This window comes from Odontesthes bonariensis, chromosome 23 (assembly GCF_027942865.1).
Source record: "Odontesthes bonariensis isolate fOdoBon6 chromosome 23, fOdoBon6.hap1, whole genome shotgun sequence".
NCBI classification, from domain to species: Eukaryota; Metazoa; Chordata; class Actinopteri; order Atheriniformes; family Atherinopsidae; genus Odontesthes; species Odontesthes bonariensis.
In genome coordinates, this window is record NC_134528.1 from 14,525,810 (window position 1) to 14,548,673 (window position 22,864).

General features: G+C 43.0%; 1 protein-coding gene across 23 annotated transcripts in view; it reads left to right on the forward strand.

Moving 5' to 3' along the window:
• tcf7l2 (transcription factor 7 like 2) overlaps positions 1 to 22,864 on the forward strand; it is an 85,342-nt gene that overhangs the window by 31,475 nt on the left and 31,003 nt on the right. For 12 of the 23 annotated variants that reach the window (XM_075457924.1, XM_075457923.1, XM_075457925.1 and 9 more), the window contains exon 5: positions 5,600 to 5,659. The exons of the other annotated variants lie outside the window; for them this stretch is intronic. In XM_075457924.1, the coding sequence (XP_075314039.1) occupies positions 5,600 to 5,659 (60 nt within the window). The remainder of the gene's footprint in view (positions 1 to 5,599; positions 5,660 to 22,864) is intronic. 23 annotated transcript variants of the gene reach the window in all.

Sequence of the window (22,864 nt, forward strand, 5' to 3'; positions counted from 1 at the left end):
ATCAGCTTAGTCACTTTTATGGTCCATAATAAATTCCACCTGAAACAGTTACACAAAAGTTGGCAAACCGAGACCTCCCTGGTATTTTGCCCATTTAAGTTAAGCACGTCTTAAAATAGCAAGAGTTGACAAGGCAGCTTATTTGAAACAGAAACCTGTCAGAAGTTGTGTTTAAGACAAAAAGCCAGCGATGACAGTGTTATTTTGAGCAAAACAAGCCCAGCTAAGGCCCTCCTTATCTTCCCCTGCAATGCTAGTGTTATTTTTATACCAACGGGTTCAGGGGCCTCTACTTACTCGTGTTATTTTAGGAGACGCTCAGAAAAAGGGTTCCAACTTCTATGAAGTCATTAAAGTGGTTGTAGGCAGCAAATGCTTCAGGTAAATACTTGAGGATCGTTCCTGCAATGAGTCATATGGCTGTAAATACTTACCACCTTACATATACAAAAACTCCTGCTGTAAGCTTTAATATGATTCAGTGTGCGAAGGAAGTTTGAGAAGAATAGCAGACTGTTGCAACACTAACTTTTTGTTGTTTCATTTTTATTAACATTTCTGTTGTAACCTTTTTTGAATTAGCTCGCTTGATGACAAACAAGTTCCCAGAATGATGTTTAATTCTAATAAAAACTCTCTTTATGGATTGAATTATTTTATGACATTTACTGAAAGTTGTACTACAGCTTTGGGCAGTCAGTCAAGCGTGTTTCTCTAACAGGCAACAGCAGCTACAAAAAAACAAAACAGAAACTAGCTCTGGGGCAAAGGCAAACTCAAAACAACAGAGAATGAACACCAGATGGAAAAATTGAGCTTGTGCATTGCTGAAGTACAGACCCGCTCACAACTGAAAAATGTACTGACTGTAGTCATTGAGATACATGAAAAGATGAGCGACATGAAGACATAGATTGGTGATGATGAGAAGGTTGGCGAGATGTAAAAATACGCCTGGAAAAAAACAAGGGTCCATTGAACAATTAAGACTTGAGGCACAGATGCTCTCACATGTTGCACCCAGTCTTAATGGTCCAGACGGAGCAGAATCTTGAAACTTCAGCTGTTTGGCAGTTAAGCGTCTCCTTTGTTAAGTCATACAACAAATTTCTGTTTAAAGTAGTACAAAATTGGTTTTAAAACCAATTCATAAAAACTGGTATGTCTTTTGTAAACAGCAAGTTTGAACGTCTTAATTTTGAGGTTACATTAAAAATACAGTTAAGCTTTTGAGATTGATTTTACCGTTGAGGCAACGATCTGCCTCGGACAAAGAACCGATAATGAAAGTGAAGTGTAAATTTGAATTGTTGAGGTGCTTTTACAGGGTTAACTTACAGGGGCTTTCATTTTATTCTCTTATTTAATTTTTTTCCATTCTTCCGCTCTTCTGACTTTAGTTCTAAGCACAAAAACAATAGCAAAAGCAGATATCCGTTGCCTGAGCACAGCCACACTGATAGTTTGATTCTGAATATGAGGGGAAAAAAAAAAAAAAAAAGGATGGAATATTTGTGGTCCTATTGCTCTACCCTGTGTGATCTGTTTGATTCACAGGCTGATGAGATCAGAGGCGTTGCAGCATCACTGCATAGGCACACAACTGGCTGTTAGTACAAGTGATTAAACTGGATGTGAAATGCAGCCTGTATTGTTGACTAGCCTTCTCCTGCTCCAGCATCCACCTCTGACTGAGAAGGAAGTGTGATTGAATGTTTCCCTGGTTTGCATCATACCGGCAGTCGTCCATATAGAAAAGGAAGATTAGTGTGTACAGCATTGTGGATTCCAATGATAACCCCACACAGAGTCCCATCGGTTTCACTCAATTGGTTGAAGGTTTTTTTTTTTTCTTCTGTATGCCTTGCAGGTCATGTGCGTGATCCTCTTATCAATGAATTTTGGTGTAAACAGTAGTTTCTTTTTGTTTACAAATGCAAAGAAACATTCAAGCACGTTGACCCCTGCCTGCCTGGAGCACTCGCGGGCTGCATTGGTAGTGATAAGAAGCCGCTGAATGGCCTGCGCGATAACATTCTAAGTGACCCACAGTCAGTTGAAACAACAGCAGACAGCCGTCGATGGGAGGAGAGATACACAGGACTGTAGATGAAGCCCCTGAGAAAAAGAGAAGGATAGATGTAGGATAGACAGGCGGTTTCTTTTCTCTCTGGAAGGAGGTGAGAGGCTGGAGGATCAGCTGAGAAAAGAGGAAGTGACCTCACCCAGGCTGGTCTCTCTGAGGGCACGCCGTATGCCCCTGTTTACCATCCCCTCAAAGGAGGCTGCGCTGGACCCTTTTGAAGTGCCTGACCACCCCGCAGGCAGCCTCTAAACCTGCCGCTGCTGAACTTTTCTGCGATTGGCTGAAAGTTGTTCAATATTTATCCACTTATTGATGTGTCGTTTTTTTAGGGCGAGACTCCAAGAAACATTTCATGCCTCATGCAGCTCTTGAGGGAGAAATCGTAAACAATCCCCCCTTTTTTTAATTTTATTTATTATCGTGATGTCTTAATAGGTCATTGTAGAATTACAGACATTTTTTTTTTTTGCAGCTGGTAGCAGTGTGAACTAGGCAAATAATTCCACAGAGATGTACGTGTCATTTTTTACCAAGAAATAAGTACAGGCAACGTGCCATGTCAGACGGTTTTGGGCATACACATCTTGCGTATGTTGATAGTATCAACAAAAATGGAGTAAAAGGACTCAACAGGAGTCTAGGCTGGTAATGTAATATCTTTTGTTTGAGACACAGTAAATCTTCTGCCACTGTCATTTGAATTTTGAGATATGAGACCATGTTAAACACAAGTCATTCTTATCAAATCACATTCATTATTTTGCTGTTCTGCGACCTGGGGTGGGTGCAGGGGGTCTGTGTTGAGAGCATACACACTACTTTCTGACTTCCATGTGCATACACAGCCTTAGAGTCTAGAGTCTAGCCCTGACTGAACAATGTCTCCATTGTTTTGTGGGCTTTCACTGGCAGCAGGGGACGGCTGGAGTGTTAACCATTTCCCAACTGCACCTCACTGTGTGTCATTGTGCGTGTGTGTATCAGAGGTAGTGAAGCATGGGCTTGAAGGCATGAAGAGAGGGAGGGCACTTGCTCGAAGTGTATGGTAATTGATGTGGAGGAAGTGATGGAATCACATTTTTACGGCTTGCAAAGACCTCCCACCTGAGCCTTCACAGCTGCTGAACATGCTTATTTTATTCCCATTCAGTCCAACCTGTTCCTCCCAAGACTGCGTACTGGGTAGAGGCTGAGAGAAGGGTGAAAAGAGCCAACAAGTTTTTGATATTACGAAAAAAAAGAGAGAGTTGCGTCTTGGCTAAGCATTCAGAAAAGAGACGCCACAGTGACTCTGGATCCCTGTAGTGGGCCAAAGAACTGGATTGACATGCTACTGTTTCTCTAGGTTAGTATTTAAAAAAAGACAGGATTGCATTTGCCTTCCGGGACCACTTCTCTGCCCATCTTTGAGGAGTAGGGATAAAGGGGGCTTCCTGTGGTCTGAATGGGCCATGCACCTGGGCTGTCCAGACAATTGTCCAGAACTCTGGGAGGCCCAGCCTTCCCTGTTGTTAATGAGAGACCCTGTGGTCAACAGGCGCCACCCATGCACTGTCCGCAGGCTTTACCTTGCCTTTCTCTATCCTCACTTGTATCCTCACTTGTGCTGACCTTAAGCTGCTCTTTCCTGCTTCATTTTAAGCCTTCATCCGAATAATCCCTCTGTTCTCCTTTTTGTTTTCTCTCTGTGCACGTGTCCCTCCATCCAGCCTTTGCTGCAACCGAGGACTCGTATCCCATGCTTTAATTTATTGTTGTAGTCACTTTTAGATCAAACATTTCAATTGGCATGTAGAACTGAGAGATGAAATAGGCCGTTTCTTTTATGTGCAAATGGTCTCTCAATTAAATTTCCGAGGAAAAAAAATGGCTGCGTCCTGATGTATTCTGATATGTAATTATGATGGAAGATTTTATTCGTCTTTCCCATTTCTTCTTGGCAAAGTGATGCGGCCCTCAGACAGAAGCTCTCCCCCGTCTCTCACTGTCTCCTCCAGACAAGACGTTTGTTCAAGGGGTCACGCTTACATCATCGGTTCGGGCCAAAATCTGAGGCTTGTCGAGACATGGCGTCAGGCCCGGGAACTGTGACAATGAGAATGAGAGCACCTCAGTCAATGTATCTATCCAATAGTCTGGATGTAGCTTGTTCCCACAGACAGTCCACTCAGTGTTGGCTTAGTCAGCAACAACCCCACAACAATGACTGAAGAGGCTTCTTCCTCCTTGGACTTTGAACATAATATCGAAACAGTTTGAAGTAAAATGCCCGACTAATTGCTTTCAGAATAAAATGTGTATATTGAGTCGAGACATTTGTTTGTATGGGATGTGAACAGCAGCTTTATGTGTGTGTTCAGTCGCAGCTTTGTTGTTGTGGCATTTGACTGTTGAATAACCCCCTTGAACTTGAGCTGCCCCAGGAAATGTGTGACTCGATGTTGGACACGCACATTTGAAAAGGATAATAGATATTTGTATCTGTAAGTGTGTGCGTGTGTGTTTCACCAATAACCACAGTGTTCACTGGATCGCTTTTATGAGCAGTTATCTAGCTGGCCCGAGGGTCAAGCACAAGTACAAATAGAACTCAGTGATCTGAGTGCACAGTAGCTTTTAGGTACTGGAGCCCTTCAGTAAACTAAAGGCCCTGCTGATTTTCTCTGCATGTTCTTTGAGTTGTTCTAGCCTCTTCTTTCTTCCAAAGTAAATCGATGTACTTTTTTCCCCTCTTTTCTTTTTTTTTCCCCTCATCTCCTCTGTCATCTCTTGATAGCTGCTCAAGATCTGATTTCTTCCTTTTAGGGAGAGTATAAAGACTCCTAGTTTAACCTTTGAGCGCGTCCTCCTCGATAGAAACATCCCTGTTTTAAACAGCTCATAGACAGGTCACAAATATAACTTGTACGTGCATAGGGAACTTGTAGAAATATAAGGCATTACTCTTCCGGGAACTCAAAATCTGCAAGCTTAATTACTTTGTTTAAAGCTTGGTTTATAATTTGAATTTTTTTACGAGCCATAATGTCATCTTCCCCTACCTCAGGCCAAATTTAAGTGGCAAGAGTGAATCTCTAGATCAGTTGACCGCTGCTGAACATCCGCAAAGGTGTGCAGGAGATGAAATGTAGTACCAAAATGAAACAATGTTCTAACAACCAGCCAGCCAGTACCAGCAACCGTGTAACCAGTGAAGAGCCGATGTTCTCCCATTGTTCCTGTGTAAAATTAGTAATAAAGGGGTCGAACATGCGCCCAGGAGAAACGGGAGAAAGCTGAGCCAGCAGAGACGAGGCAGTACTTTAAATAACTAAAAAGCCAGGGGATGCATTATTTTTAGGGAGAACACGTTTCTTTTGCATAAAACCTGGTCGGCTGGGATTGTGTGCATATCTGTGCATGTATGTGTGTGTGTGTGTGTGTGTGTGTGTGTGTGAGAGAGAGAGAGAATAAAGGAGAGACGGAGAGCTGATATAATTGTGTGACTTGGGAACGTCCATCTTTGCCTTTCAGGGGCCCTTCTGCTGGGAATTCCCTGGACAGTCAGATCTGAGCCTTCACCAATTTCATTTGGTGAGAGACCTTTGAATTCCAAAAATATCTTTTTGGATTTTTTTTTTTTCGTTGATTCCACACACAAATTAACAGCTGATTATTGATTTTAAAAACATATATATATATATATATATATATAGTCAATGAAAGCTTAAATCCTGGTGATGATGATTGTGATAATCATGCTGTGTTGTGCTTTGTGCTAATTCAGTGCTGCTGCTTTGCTGCTGATGTGCTTTTTGAATGTCTAAAATGCCCTTTTGTATGAAATCTAGAAGGCGAGTTTTTTGTGTTAGAAGAATGGCTTTCATGATTCATACTCAGACTGTTTAGCTGCTTGAGGTAGTTTTGCTCTTATTCAATAATGTTTGGCTTTGAACTCATCTCTGTCTTTTGGAATTTGTTTGCCTTGTTTATTTGTATTTTGTCTAACAGTTTATGGATCGCTCCAATCAACAGACATTTTTAGGGGAGCCTTGGTCACAAAAAACGTGTATGTTTGAATTAGTCCAGAATCCGAACAGCACGGGAAGGAGCTCTGTGTTTTTTTTGAGCTCTCTAGTGCAGCTGTTTTGAATAGTTCTTTCCCAACACAATCTGGGTAGCATCATTTTACATGCAGAGATGAAGCACTAACACACTGTTTACACTCTCTAGTTGAAGATTTAGTGTAAAGATTACTGTAGTTGAAAGAGATGTCCCTCGCTACCTCAGTTGTCCTGCAACTATTTTAAAGAACTTTTCCAGAATGCGAGCTATAAATTAAAGAAAGGAGAGCCTAAAGATCAAGTTTAGTGTTGTTTTTACTGCAGAGTTGACATCAGTAAACCTTGTTTTGATTTGCCACAGTCAGGCACTGTGAAGCCTGAAATAGGCTGGCATAACGAAGCCCAGAGGAGAAGTCTTAATCTCATCTGAGGCGACCATAACTCTCTGTATTGCCTACTTGAATTGTTTGACCAATCCACTGCTTGTTGATTATGTACGCTCTGTAGGGCCTTTGCTGTTACTGAATAACACAAGTCCTTCGGAGATAAAGATGGCAAACAACGAAGGTAAATCCTGCTTGCAAACCGATTAAAATGACAGTTAGCATTTCTCTCCCCGTGTCAACTTGATGCCTCTCTTCCCTCCCCTTTTTTCTTTTTTACACCAGTGCCTCTGCTAGAACTTGTTTGGCGAGGTCTGGCAGGATCTCGTCTGGGTGTGCCTGTCTTTCTCCTTGTGTGTCTTATAAACACACCTTTGTCTACCCCAGTGTACATGGAGTGTCCTTGGGTCTAAGGTGTTACATGACTTTTAGATGACAGGTAGTGTTAAACTTTTGTCTGTATGTATGCAACCGTTTGAACTTATTTAACCACGTGAGCTGACTTCGGGCCCATGTAGAGTGGATACTGAGCAAGAAGCTCTCAGAAGGATGTGGCAATTGTGATTTGCTAATCATTGCTTTGTACAAAGAACCAGAATCAAGGTTCAGATGCAATATGAATGAATAATCTTAACTCATGATGAAACAGTCCTCACACTCTGCTCATCTTTGACAAATTCCTCCAGATGGGATGATCTGCATTCTGCAGCCAGCCTTGTGAGCGACAACAGACTCAGCAGCTCGGCACGCTACTGTATTAACACTGGAGGCCGTTTCACAGGGAAACTTGTTTTGACAGAACTCCAGGTGTCTCATTGTTGGGGATGGCATGGTTCAACAGATTTACCAATTAGCACTGGGCTGAGGGCACAGGAAGGGTGGGAGGGAAGAAATGAAACTTGGGGAGGCGGATTTGGCCGCAGTGATGGAATGAGGTTTTAAGTGAGCGGGGCTGGTAGGGGAAGGTGTGGAGAGAAGCGAGGGGAGGAAAAGGGGAGGGAAGGGGGTGGAGTGTGACCATACGGAGGCAGGCTGGAGTAAGGCGATCCTTGACCTCACCCCCCCCCCCCCTTTTTCCCAGGAGTTGTATGGAAGAGGCTGATGCTTGAGCTGAGGAGGGGAACTACATGGAAAGAGAAGAATGGGGTGGGAAGACAACACAGTGACACATGGGAGCTTTTCAAAATAAAGTGATCTTTTCACTTAGCTGATCAGTGAAGTTCAAATTGAGCTTGTTTTTGCCCTTTTTGTCGCAGACAAACTTTGCTAACACGCGTCCTTCAGCCAGAGTTTTAATTTGTATTTTCTGCCGCCATGCCATTCGTACTCTGGTATTAGGGAGAATTGTGTGAGATTAAACTGAGTGTTTTGTTATTAGTCTCACTAACCCGCTCTGTTATTCCTCAGAAATGTCTGTTTCTATTTCCAGGAAGTGTGGAAGTGAACTTTTGAGAACAGAGCAAACGGATTTAGTGAATATCCCAGGGGTGGCCTGAAGAATTTAGAGTAGTTTTTGGCTCTAGAATGTTATGACATTGTCATGCTGATGCGCATATTTTGTAGCACTTTGTGCTCTACATGAAATTATTAAGTAAAAAAGGGGGCTAAAAAGGTGTTCCAAGTAAAGGTGTCTATGTGCTTCTTTAGAGGTGTCTTTTCAGAAAAATTGTGCTTTTTCCCATTCAAGCTTTTTCTGTATGTAGGAAGTTGTCAGTTATTAGCTATTAGTCCGGTCTTTTTGCAGAGAAAAGACATAGGATGTCTTCTTTGAGTCAGAGTTTTTGAAAAAGTTTGTCTTGAATGGTTTTATAATCAGAGCTGATACACTTGCACCCACAAGGCAAATCCTAAACCCTAAAAAAAGATTAACAAGATATCTGTATTTAAGAAACCAACCATTACTAGGTGCCACAGTCACTTCAAAAGTTTGAGAAAAAAGCAATCAGTATCCAGAGAAATTACTATGAAATACCACTCAGTGACGCACCAAACAAGTTATTGCTTCTTTATAAGCTCCAGATCACTCTGCGGCCTTGTGGATATCTCTGGTTTTAAAATGATTCAGCGTGGAACAATCCCACAATTGCTTTGGCAACTGTGTGTTTTTTACATACGAACAGGCGACTTGTGATTGAGAGTGATGGAGACAGCTTTTTGGAAAGGGAGAGTAGACTGGGACTATAGTGGGGAAAGATGGGAGGGAGAACATGAAGCCCCGCCAAATTCCCCAAAGGACAATTTACTGTTATGGATGAATACACTGTCACAGTCAAATTTCGACTTCATGGATGTGTGTGTTGAAGACGGTGGAATGCTGAGTGATTCCAGAGAGCACTTAAGCTGCCTTGAATTCAGTTTTCTGTCCCCGCCCGTGTTATAACAGGAGAGGGGCTTTTCTTTGGAGTTTGCAGGGGTAAACACCGACTATCTGCTTTCTGAGCCATTAAGCTTCGCCCTCAGTCACCTTCCTCATATTCTAAACAGTGTTTTCTGGTTTTTTGGGGCAGCCTGAATGATTCCAACACCCCAATTTATTTGATTTTGTTCCTTTCTGCAGTTCCAGTGAGGACCTGTCTGAACTTTTCTTGGATTTGTTTCGGCTCTGGTTTTGATGTGCGTGTTGTTATTTATTTTCTTTTTTCTTTTTTTTTTTTCGCATTCTTAAAAGTCTGAATTGTCAATAGTGCCAGGCCCTGCTTTTGTCTCGGCCTGGGGACAGAATTTGATGCGATACTTATTTTCCTTCCCAGTCACCTTCTTTGAGCAATTTCCCCCTGCTGCTGTTTTTGTTTTGCTTTGGTTTTTTTCAGGGGAAGTTTGGGACTCTTCTTTGAGGCAGGTGACCCTGTGAGTTGACTGCTCTTGCATACCTATGCAGGTGTGCACATGCTGTAGCATTTATTTATCCAGCCTTTCAAAAAACATCTCCTCTAATGGAATGGCCTGTGAAAATGTCAGCAAAATCAGTCATGTAATAGAAGGAGGTAAGTGAGACGGGGTGAAAAGGGAGACCTGTAGTCTGTGAGATTAAGGAGGATCATCATACTGGAGGTTTTGGAAGAAGGGGGAGATGGCTCAGAGCTGACAGTATATGGGCTGTTGGGAGAAAACCCTAAATGTGTCGGACCACTTCTCCTCATCTGTCAGAAGTGCAAAAAACGCCCATCATTGGCCAGACATCGCCTTCGAAAGATGCTGAGAAGTGCATGCTGGGAAAAGAATAAACAAGCCTGTCAACAAAGTTGGGAAGAATCCTGAGTACAGCGTTACTGTCAAAAAGCAGCTTCCATTTCATACATTATTAACATTACCTAAACGCATTATTTGTGTATTTATTCATTCATTTGTCTTGTTAACATCTTCCTGGAGTAAGATAAACAGCAAGGCCAGGCTGGCTGCGTGACAGCTGTGTGTGAGATTTGAATAAAAAGCCCAGCAACGTGATTGGAGCGAGACAGGAGCAGAATCTGTGGACACCAGTCTTCCTCTCCAGGCTCATTAAGGGACAGTAAGGCGATGATGTCGAATCGGCACACACTTTACTGGCCTGCTTTTTTTTCTTTGAACAGCATCGCCCTCTTATCTGCAACATGCTCTGTTCCTCCATAACACAGCGCTCCTACTCCCATGGACGCACGCGCTCAGTCTGTCTCTCCTCACGCACACACACTCTGCCTGCATACACATTCATCTTACGCATTTAGCTTGTTTACACGGAAAACTCCTAAGTATATGACTTGTCCACAGAATTTTGGCAGCTCTTGTGTTTTCTCCTACGCCATCGGAAAGGCCTGGTACTTGTTTTTTATTTGTTCTTTTTTTTTCTGCACAGACATCACAAATGGATATTTTAATTGGAACTTTTGGCACTGTCTCCATCTTGCGTTGGAATGGCAGACAAGTGAGTGGCTGGCGAGGCCGGGACTGGGCTGATTGGTGTGTAGCGAGGCATGCCTAAATCAACTGGCAGCATGAATAGCTTGCTTGATTCTCACTGGCATTGACTGGAATCTGTGGCTTTTTTTTCTTCCTTTTTAAAGTGAGATTCTTTCTCTGGAAAAAGTGTGGAATAACCAACAAGGGGGAGAGACTACCTCCTGCCTCCTTGAAGCATGACTTCTCTTTTGTTTTGTTGGTGCAAATTACTTGCCTTCATGTCATCTCGGTTCTTGTGCTTTTGCCAGAATAAAATGCCTCACCATTGTTGTTGTTGTACTTCAGCACTGGATTAGTACATCCTAAAACAAACATTAATGTGCTCATGAAGTCATTATGGCTTTCTTCTTCTATAGTATATTAACTGAAAAGAAGTGGTAAGTGAAGAAGCTGTCAAGAAATGAATTAAAAAAAACAAAAAACTAATAAAATCAGCCGTGCAGATAATTTGATATCCATCTACTTTTTGAACCAACGTTCAGTCTCCAGTGTTTGGAATTCTTAAGCTGTTACAAAAGCTTTATTGAAAAAGGATCTGCACTTTCAGGCTCAATCCAGAGGATTAAAGGAATTGAATTAAACACAGATAAGTGTTTAAACATAGAGGTAGAACAAGGTAAACTGGCACTGTAGCCCCTACTGTTCCTGTGTCATGATCGAAACAGTTTACGCATTATTCCAAAATTTTCTCAAGCTTAAATAAGCATATGGTTCTTCTAGTGATTAATTTATTCATTCATTGTGTCCACCTCCTGACTTTGGGGATTTCAGAGGGAATAGATCACTAACCCAAAATGACATGTTGGACTTGACTCCTGCTCCAGGGAAGTTGCGCTGTGGCTCCACTGCAACAACTAATGCAAACCACATGTTTGAGCTTTGCATCTGCATAAGTACACACCTGTTTCAACTGCGGACAGTCTTTCACCTCAGATGGTAAATTCAGGCACACTCACGCCAGAGGCAGAGCGGCTGTGGAACCGGGTCAGGTTGGAGTCATTGTAATCCTCCTTGACATAATGTAGTCTTTGTATTTGGCTGTGTGCATATGTGTGTGTGAGCAGTAGGAGGAGGAGGAGAAGGAGGACGTCTGTGAACTGTATACTCAGTGAATGCAAATTGTGTTTTTGTGTATTTGCGTGCAGCAGAGGGCCTTTCTCTTCGGGCTGGTAGTCAGCGCTGTGTAATTATCTGGCTGTCTGCCACCAAGCCCCCACTGGAGCAGAGACAGAACTGGAGCTGTGTTACACAGCGTAAAGGGCAAATTAGACTTCTGCAACTGCGCACATCAATTGTCGCTTGGGTCTGGTCGCGAATCAGTTTTGCTGTTATGCATCTGCGCCCTTGGTCTGGAATTTCTAGGGACGCACAGCAGTTTCCCCCCAAAACTATTCGAGACCTCGCGAGAATTTCGGTGGGCGGTGACGAGAACTTCGGCGACGCTGGCGGAAGTGTTTATCTTTCAAAACAACAATGGCGTGTATGCAAGATATGGATCTGGAGTTGCTCGACATCGAAGAAGAACAGCTTCTTTTATTGGAGTTGGCGAAAATGCAAAGGAGGAAGCGTAGGTGGTCACACAGACAACCGGAAAGGCATACCAAGGACCAATCACAGCTGCTTTTTGTCTGCGCACTTCCGCTTGAGCTCTGCGTGGGTTTGCGTCTGTCCGACGTGTAGTCAGGATTTTTTTGAGGTGCGCGACGACGGGTGCAGACCCTCTGCGCGGGGGGCGTTGTCGCGCACAGAGACACATTTGACGGTTGCAGAGGCTATGCGTCGAAAGCATAAACCGCCCTTTATGCAGCGGCCCGCCTGAACCACTGGCCCAAAGTTTGCTCAGCATGGGGTCACGAGATAACAAGGTGTCTCTTGGCTTGTAGGCCGGGTCGGTGGACATTCTTCAACACTGGCCTAAACCAAAACATACCTTTTTAAGATATGGACATTTAAGACAGATTTAAGACATTTAAAAAAATGGTTCTATCCTCCTCTTCCATGCAACAATTGAACAAAAAAAAGTGCATCACACTTGAATTAACATGACTTTATGTCTGAAAAATATTCCTATAGCCAAGATGGATACATGCCCTATCATGTCCTTATATTAAAATTCTCAAATTGGATGGGACAAATCCCAAACAAATGTATGGGTATCTTTGCATTCTACCGTACTTAAACATTTAGGTGATAATAAGCGTTGTGGATTAGTTTAGGACTTGACTGATTTATTATGAAACGGGAAAGCGAACCCAAGCACACAGACCAGATAAGGTTGTGAAATGCTGCGCTTGCTGCTTGAGAGTTGAAAGATCTTAACTGACAGACATAGACGGAAACATAGCCAGCCAGTCAGAAGCCAGGAGAACACAGATTTATAGCATTAGCATAAAGAACATATCTCAATTTGCATGCAACTTCTTCTTGCTTTATCAGTCGGCGAGCCAATACAGAGGTGCCCCCCCCCCCACCACCTGTGAGGGCCAGTGTCCTGGGTGAAGGAGCGAGCGCAAGCCCCTGCGAGTACGCACTGCGATGTCAGCCTGCCTCTCCCGCCATTTTAATTGTTATATCTCCCCTGCCTTGATACGAGCAAAAAGGGAGGCCTCTGCAAAACTTGGCACTTCAAAGGGTACCTCCCTCAGTCTTACAAGTTGCCTGTCTCTTTGGAGGAGCCCAGGCTTTGGAGAGTCAGAAAAGGGGATCGGAGAGGCGGTGTGGATTCCCGTCTAGAATGAGTTTGATGGGCTAATTGTAGCCCCCAGTGGACACAGGCACACATCACAGAGGGATGGCTGAGTGAGTGAGTGGGGGCCGAGGAGCTGCGGAGGCAGAAAAATATTCCTGCTCGGTCTCTCTTCCATATCTGTATCTTTACGTGCGAGTCTCTGCTTCCTTTGACTTCAGCATCCTGTCATGTGTAAATGGATGTCATCAATATTCCCAACATAAATCACTTTTTTGCAAACATTATCTACTGAAATGAATACTTTCTGCAGGTAATTGCATCTATTAATGATGCAAGCAATTTCAGCAAACGTTGGCAAGAAGGCACGTCCGCCAAACCCTCTCACTCCACACATCCGGGGGCTGAACCATGACATAAAGCACAACAAAGCCATGTAATGCGCAGACAAACACGCACAATGTCTCTCTACCAACAATGTTAGCAACTGGTTCGACTGTAGTGGTGATCAAAAAGGCTCTGTGCAGCTTTGAACAGTTTTCTTTTTTCCCGATCTGCATCAAAAAAAAAAAAAAAAATCAATAGCCAAAACTTTTGAGTGCATGTATCAGTTTTTTTTTTTCTCCCATTGCACCCCACCACCAGTTTGGCAGTTGTACATTATGCCACAAGAGTAAAAACACAGTTAAAAGGAGAAAGGCACAGGGAGATGACACCAGCGAGGAAGCAGCTCGTGTAGGGTAGGGCCTTGGCTGGGAGAAAATCAATGGGAGGGAGCACTTCCATACACGGAAATGGCACAATGGGAGGGAGAGGAGAGAGTAAAGATTCTTTTTTCTTTTTTTTTAAACTGAAAAATGATGCATTTGTTTTACCAAGGGAGGGAAAAAAGCAAAGACTAGGAGGGAGGAAAAAAAAAAACGCTCTTCTGAACATCTTTTGAAAAAAAGCTCGCTCTTTGGTGAGGTTGAGTTGTGTGGTTAAGGTTTGTTTTATCCAACTGTGCGGAAGCGTGTGTAGCTGTCTTTCAGGTCTCTTTTTAGTTGAGGCGCAGAAAGACTACTCATGGCATGTTCAAGGGCACTCGGTGGACACGGATGCCCTGCAGGAGGCGGAATTATGAATACAACATGAGTAAACAGACACCTACATATACTGTTAAAATAGTAAGCCTAGTACTTGGCAAGAGACCGTCTTAGTAGTAATTTGAGCCAGTCCACAGTAGCTCAACCTTACTCTTCTATGGGTCATTGATAAAGTCTTGTGGAAAATCAGCTCTAATTTGCCTGATAGTGGGATGATTTGCACATTGGCAGTAATGTATTCCTCTGTGCATTCCTCCAGTGCAACCGTTTTAGTATTCAGTGTAGTGATAAAGGATTTTTTTTCTTTTTTTTTTCTTTTTTTTTTTTTACACAGCAGCTGTGAACAAAGAATACAATAGCACACAAACTTGAAACACAATTCCAAGCCTGAGCTTTGAATGGCATTCAGACTTCAGTGTGACTGAGCGAGCCCATTCAGTGAGAGTACGCGGCGGTTGAAGAGATGGTATCAAGTTGCCTGCAGATGGAGGTCAGTGTGACTGGCACAGTTGGCACCTTGGCACAGCAGCAGTGAGCTGCAGCACTCAGCTCCGTAAAGGATGCGACGACTTGAGGCGGGTGGCGGTGGGGGGACTGGGGAGCAAAGCGTTCTTCTCACTTCTCCTTTTTTTTTTTTATTGTCTGCGCTTCCTGTTTTGAAAGCCATTAAGAAGCAAATTTCCTCACAGCGAGAGGGGAGATGAAAAGGCCCGGCCTTTTGAAACATGTCCAAGCACAAATGTGAAAAAGAGGGGGAATGATAGCTATCTGTAAACATCTCCGTCGAGGGGTCGACGGAAAAGGAATTGTGAGGGGGGGAAAATGATACATTCAGTCATTCATTTGCCTTTTTTTCCTTTTTTTTTTTTTTTTGATTGCTGATGAAAGAGATGCTGCAGTTTTTGTTCCAAGCCAGCTGTATTGCTCTTTTCACAACCACACTAATGTATCAGGGCAGAATCACATAACTACACAGCTACCACCCCCTAGCCCCCTTCTGAAAATGCTTTGTGACATCCGCATCCACACATGTCTGCATTTACTATAACCAGTGAGTATTTATAGATGAGTTAGTTTTGTCATCCATTGATCCCTACAGGTTCTCTGATCACAAAATTGTACTTTTAAACTGCTTTTATGTGCCATCATAAAAGTAATTTCCATGTATTTGAACTGCGAACATCAGAGGTTACATGCTTAACCTGACCAGTTGTGCGTATCCTCTGCATTTCTTTGTTTTAAAGTCCAACACTGGTTAGTTATAACTGTCACAGCTGTAATTTCTGTTTAGCATCAGTTTAGCTGGCATACAGTTTAATTACACCAGTTTCCCCTCAGCGATACTTGCCTAGTTTCTCAAGAGCAGCAATAGATTGGTGCTGCTGACTCTCCTCCCCCCTCTCCTCCTCCTTCTCCCTCCTCTACCCCTCACTGCCCCCGAGCCTGGCCAGTCTGTGCCTCTTAATAAAACCGACAGGCTCTAATTGGGCTTAATTGCACCCTTCGGGCGTCGTCAAAAAGAGTGTTGCTAAACAAACTGCAGGGTCTGCAAGCAGGCCAGGCAGTCTGCTGCAGCACATTGGCCGCTGAGCTCATGCCTCTATGTGTGTGCACAAATCGCCAAAGCTGTTGTATAAATGTTCGGCATGCACGAGTGTATAATTGCGCATTAGGAATGTGCATGAGTAAGCGTCAGATTTAATTGTGTTGGGTGCACATTGTGCCGTGTTTGGAGAAGTGCAGCAAGCCATTCATTCCTCTCGGTAAACCAGCTGAACAAGAGCACACAAGTCTGAAAATATTATGCATTCAAGAAGGGTAGCATCTCCTGACTGCGAACCTCACAGCGCTCTCTGCCGCAAAGTCGACACCGACTGTTAAACAGAATACATCTATGTCTTTTGAGGAAGTGTCCACAGCTCTAGGTGTCAGAAAAGCCTTTTAAATCCCTGCTATTTTGAAAAACCCCTACCAAACAAATCCCTGTCTGTCTTTCAGCAATGTAAGCAAAAAGATGAAGCGGCAGACAAAGCTCTTCATCCCAGTAGCACCACCTCCTGGTTAACGTACGCGGGCGGCCATGACAGTTGCTCCCGTACGAATGTGGTCGAATTCAGTGAGGCGGAGCAGGCTCACCACATGGGCCTTTGCTGGGTCACTGACCGCCATCGATAGAAACGCGATTGAGCCATTGAAATGGCAAAGCCTAACCTGTGTGTCTGTTTGTGAGTGGCAGTGACCCTAAAGCTGCAACCCACAAGGAAAAAGGAGAGTTAATCACAGTGAAAGCAGCACAGCGCTAAAAAAAATCCCTCCGGCTACCTTTTCCTCCAATTTACTCATTACAGCCTTTTAGAGCCTTTTAGTCCTCCCTCAAAGTTTTAGAGTCCGTTGTCAAGACTTGCAGCCTGATTGAGAAAATGCCACTAACAAGCCAATTTCAATTGTGCTGTGTTCAAATGCTTTATGCAAGGAAAGAGACAGGAAACGAGGCGTTCACTGTGTTTTTGTCCAGAGCTTAAAAGTCATGTAATAATGCAGTGAGGCCTCATAAAAGCTGGATCGTTTCAGTGGCCTGCTTGCAGACTCTTGTCACCCGTTCTTTTAGGAAAAGAGGCAGAGCACATAATTAAGATATACAGGCCGGGGTAGACTGAATATATAGACTGAAAATACAGAGGAGCAGGCCAGTCAGCCTCAATCACAGCCTGCGGTTTAGTGTTTTCCTGCAGACAGTGCCCAGACTTGTGTGTGTCTGTCAGCAGTGTGAGCAGCATGCTATAAAAGGCTGGTGAGTTGAGCCATAGCCTCTCTGTGTGTTGGGGTCACGGTGAGCCAAACTGTTTGTGCGTGTATGTGAACACGTACACCTTTTCTATGTGGGTCTTTTCTGTATTTATTTGCCCGTACCTGTGTGTCTGTGTTTGTGTGAAGGATGCCGACCTGCTCCCTGACCCAAACTTGTTCCCTATCCCGTCCCTCCATATTCATTCCCGTTGTAATATATAATCCTGTTGTGTGGGGCAGCAGTGTGTGTCTGAGAGGACACATCCTCCTGCTCCTTGACTTTCCACCCAGTGTACACACAGAAGCACCCGCGCAGACACTTTGCTGCTCACGCCTCAGTTGTTTCAGTGCTTTGTCACTCTCTAATGATAACTATCCATCAGTGGTAGGGGCGTTGCTCCTGGAAATGAAGATGGATTGAATTAGTGTTGAGTGTGCTGGCCGCTGCGTTGTGGCGGCAGCCCGTAATTACACTGTCAGGACCATTGAACCCCCCCCCTAGTATGAGCCGCTGAACTTAACACATTTACACCAGTGTTGATTACAAGGTCTTTTAGTTTGGGCAGATTCTCATCATGTAGTTCCTAATAGCAGGTGAAAGGCTCGGTCATTTGTGGAAGATTAGTGCGCCGGAGTGGTGTGTGTGCAGCAGTTCCCTTGCGCTGAGGTGATGGAGAGACTGCGGGAAATGTAGCTGTTCTGTTGGAAAACAGAAAAACATTAGCAAGAGCACCATGCCGTCTCAGTGTTCTGCTTTAGACAAAAACACACGAGCGAAATCGAGTCTGGATCCGGCCTTCATACCGGAGAGAAAATGGTTAAAGAAAAACGGGCAGTTTGTTACTGCTTTTGAGTTAAAAAGGCACCTGAACTGTCACTGCTGTGTGTTTGACTTTGATGTACACAGACACAAAGTTTATGAAGAAGTCCAAGCATCCAGTTTATCCTTGGTTGTTTAAATAACAGTATACAGTTATTAGGTACGATAGCAAGGCTAAGTTGTAGAATTCCTTCCTTTAGTGTACTGAAAATGCAAACTCTCCTCCTCTGTAGGAAATGAAAATTGGGCTGAAGTGTTTGTTATTAAATACATCCAGGGAAACTCCAGGAAATGGACTTAATTTCATATAGAGGCACATGACTCAGAGGATCTTGGTGAACCAATTAACCTCACCTCAGCTCATTAAAAAGTCTCCTTTCATGGCCAGAAGCATCAACTCATCCACTAACATGGGACATGAAAGCGTAAATTTGTCCATCCAAAACTCTTAAAAGTAATTGGAAAGGTAGATATGAAGGGCCAGTAATGTGGTGACATAGCCTAACTTGAGTGAAGTGAAAATAGAGGTGATTATAGAGAACAGTGGCAGGAGGGGTAAGATCACGCACACAATCTCAAATAAATCTGAATATATTATCAGCTCTGCAAGTGTGCAGTGGATCTTAGAATTAACCCTCAGGATTAAGACTGTGTTACGTAAGGTCAGCGCATGATTGAAGGGCGTCCTGAGCGCCGCCAAAGCTGCAAGCGTACAAACGCCTTCACACAGTTGAGATCAGTTCAGAGCAGAGACCTACCTGCAAGCAGCAGCAGTTCAGCATAACTGATTAAAAAATACTCAAATATGGCTGTAGTTCAAGTAGTTTTCAGCTTAAATATCACACTTAAATGTCAGATGACCATGACAAGTGTAAGTAGTGGCTACCTTGTTTTTTTCTGTGGTATTTGATTCTTTGGAAGCTTTGGAATTTGAATAAAAAGAGGGAGAATTTAACGTTTTTACTTCTGCCACTAAAGATGTGTACGCTTGTGTTCTCCTGCAGTGGTTGCATTTGTAAGCTTAGCTCATCACATTTCATTGTTGCCTGGGGTTTTCACTTTCAGTCTCATTGAAAGTCCATTTCTCTGGCCCAACACCGCATTAATATTAGTCATAACATAAGGATTATGGCACAGTAATTTCATACGCACTGATTTATTATTTTTTTTGTCTGCACATAAAACATTATTTTCAGACCTTCGTTGAAACTATCTAATGGATTAATGGCATTGAGGAGACCCACTCAGCTCTTTCTGTGCCAGAGTCTGCGTTTGTGTGGGTTTGCTTGTCTTGGCTCACCGTGCGCACACTCATCTAGCCCCATGCAAACAACCAATCTCTGTCATCTGCATCATAATAACTATAGAGAGATAAACACACCATTTGACCATTTTCACAGTGATATAATTTAAAGCCAGGCTGTGAAAGCGCACGGGGGAGATGATCAAATCCCCACTTAATGGAACTGATCACTACTGTGTGTTCTACATTCAGCCGTATTACAGATGCATCTCCTCGTCTTTCACTGCATTTAGCATGCCCGCTTTGTCCCCTCAGCAGTGTCTATTTGGAAGGAAAATTTGACTAAAAATTAATTTAGGTTTTGACTGTGGTGACCCACATAGCAGTTTAGATCCGAGAAAACAAGTGTGGGCCTTTTGTGCTGAGGTCAGGGTGGCGATGAACTAGAAGTGTATTGGTTACAGCCCTACTACGCCACACGTTTCCATCTCCTTTTAGCTAGAAGGCAAATCCGAAATCTGATTAGCCTCCATTATAAAGAGTGATATTTTCATCCCGCCGATTCTCGGCACTGCGTCAGAGCATTTGGTCGCTTTAATGCCGGGAAAAGCCTGCTCTTTTGACAGATAGTAGATATCCCCGACATCACTTGTTTGGACATTTCTGTCTTTTGTGACATGGAATAAAAGACGGGGAAGAAAATAAAAAGCAACTAAATAATGTCAAAAGATCAGAAATCAATGGGCCGGAGGAACGTGATCCGCACGGTTCCGAGTGCGACTGGCCTGCTCCCGTTCCCCCCCGCCTGCTCTACTACTCTCTTGTCTTTCCACAGCCACTAAAGTTGCTTTTGTTCACCCCCCTCAGAGATGTAACTCAAGCACAAGGAAGCCATCTGACAATGTTTGAATATCGGCAAAAAACAGGCTTTTACTTAAAGGTTACTGGCCGAGGTTTATTGAGTTACACGTTCATCAGTGATGGGAGGCAGAAGAGTTGAGGCATGAGAGAGCTTCATTAATGTGTAGGTTTGTATTTCACATTTTGATGTAACCGTGATGAGGAGAAGCAGGAAATGATCAATGGGGCTGTGGATAAAATGGTATTTAAGGGGGGGAAAAAAATCTGAACAGAGCAGCATCTAAGTACATGGAAAACTGTTTAAAAATATAGGCTGAAGAGACGAATTCTGATGATTCTGAAATGTTTTTATATTTAGAAGACATAGCCTTGAATTATTTGATTTCTAATTTTTGCTAGTAATAACCACCATGTGTAGATTTAAAAAAAATAATTATAATAAAAATAAATTTTGTTTGTTCTTTTGTTAAACGTTATTAATCTATATTAAAAATTTTGAAATTGGCTATAATTAATCAGCGTAATCTGACAGTAATCCTGCATGACAAACAAAATCTAATGCTACATTTTAAACTTGTGCTTCTGTAATGAAATGATAAATGCTTCTTATGTGAAGATCGATTCTGTGAATACAAAAGAAAATCACGTTCTCCTTTCAAAGCATTTTATTTCTTTAATCAGATAATGGCTCCTCTTAAAAAATAGATACTGCTTTTCTCGCTGTCTGCCATTTCTGTTGAAACCATGGGTCGTGGGCAGGCTACGTTATCGCTATCTTTTCTTCCTAAAAAAAATGATTGGACTCCTTTTAAAGTGAATGTTCTGGGTTACACCAGAGGTTACAGTATAAGGTTTCAACTTCTGTGAGAGTTGTGATCTGTTCTAATGAGGAAAAGCAAATGCAGCACCACAATGCTTTGTGTCACCCACTGAGGCTGAGAGATAGACGTGGGATTTTAAAAAAAAAAAAAAAAAAGAAGAAAGAAGGGGAAAAAAACAATTTCTGGACATTTCTAGGAGATAAATTTAATTTCTTTGCTATTTGGAGGTCTTCTTTGAAAATGCAATTGTAATGAACACATTCAAAACTGGAGAATAGATTTACCCTCGGCTTCAAATAAGTCTGCGTTATCGGACTCTGTCATTCGCTCCTTCCCATTTTCGAGCTGCTAATTGATGTTTTTGATGTCGGCGAGAAAATTGAAGAAAATGTCATGTGTGAACCGGCGCGGAAGTTAATAAGATTGACTTCGTTGACTGAATTCACAATGAGCGAAGGAGAGGCGTGTAATGGGGACTGCTGCGAATTCACCCGTCCATCTGCTGAGGGATGAAATCGACACCGAGAGCGAATGGGCCCGCAGAGGTCGACTTCGAGGGATGGAGCGGTTGGAATGCCCCATCCACCTTTTTTTTTAAAAAAATAAAAAAATAAAAATAAATAACCCCCCCCACCCTGTCCTTTGGTTTGGGTTTTGGTTTCCTACTGATTGGAGTGCATAAGCAGCTGTTTTTCCAGGGGGCTCCTGCCCCGGCCTGGGTCCAGCCTTTTTCTCCAAGGGTTGCCTCTTGCGTGGCTCCAAACAATACTCGTTCTTAATGGTGTTTTGAGTTTGAAAAGCCGCAGCGCTTTATAGAGGTTAGATTAAGATGTGGCTAAAAGATGCACCAATATCAGTTAGGGTCATTGCATATGCTTGGCCAATGTGTAGCAGAGCCTGAGCTTAAATCCCCTTAAATAAAAGGATAGAAGCACCACCGGGGTCGCGCCATCTTGAGCCATTTATCGAGTGCTGGCTTAAAGCCAGACGTAGATGGTTTATTTCTCATGTTCTTTCTCTTAAAGTGAACTTCTTTTAATAATGTAACGATTAATCAAAATATACCAGTGTTTAATCAATTCATCCCTCATTTAAAAGTATTTATATCTCGATTCACATGAATGTTAGGTGTAACGTTTTCAGCGATTTTTAATTGGGGTACGGATTAGTTGAGTTTGGTTCGGTGCTTCTGATTATTTTTCCCCAGCATAAAGGGGACCGAGCTAAACCCCTAATACGTTCAGTACCCCTAAGCGCTCTTCTTTTTGAAGACGCCAAACAAAACAAAAAAGTGCCCTCTGCTGGCGTTTGGGCCTCCGAGGACCGTAGTTAAGGGACACTATTCTCAGAATAGGCAATTAATTCCGCTGGCAACGATCGGTTCGAGCTTCTTCCCCCACCACCCTTCCAGATGCCCTCCTCTCCACCCTCCACTCGCCATTTGAAATGCTAACACAATGAAATATTTTTCTATCGGTCCGTGTCCCTCAGCTAAGCCACCGCCGCGGGCAAAGAATTTCATCGACTGATGAGACCACAGGCATGCCCGATAAAAAGGTTAACTGTACGTGACACGCACTCCAAGTAGTCCGAGCTACCTTGAACCCTCAAGTTCTGTAACTTTTATTTGACTTTTTTATTGTTAGCGAGTCCGGCCTTGTTTGGCCGCCGAAGCAGTTTTTTGTCGCTGCGTTACTCCGAATTAAGGATAACGTGAACCTTTTAAAGTTTTCCTCGTTTTTGATTGTGCTTTCCCTGCGATTGGTATTTTACAGACGAGTTTTCATTGTCTGCTGATTATTTTAACAGCCCGCGCTTCGTGAAAAAGGAACAGGCTTTAATCGAGCGGTCTTTCAGATGTTTTTGATGTAGTGTGGTGAGAATGGGGAATGAACAGTGTCAAAACACTGACATTGAACAAAAATGGCAAATAGGTCCAGTTTTTGTACCCACACTTAATGATTACGGTAATGATTATGATGCGAATGATTATAATATTAATAATGAATTACTATTAATAAACTACAAAAGGCCTCTGCTTGCCATACCTTTTGCAATCATTGTGTTGGATTTTAGTGTTGCTGGGGTTTGCTGTGTGCGAATAAAGAACAAT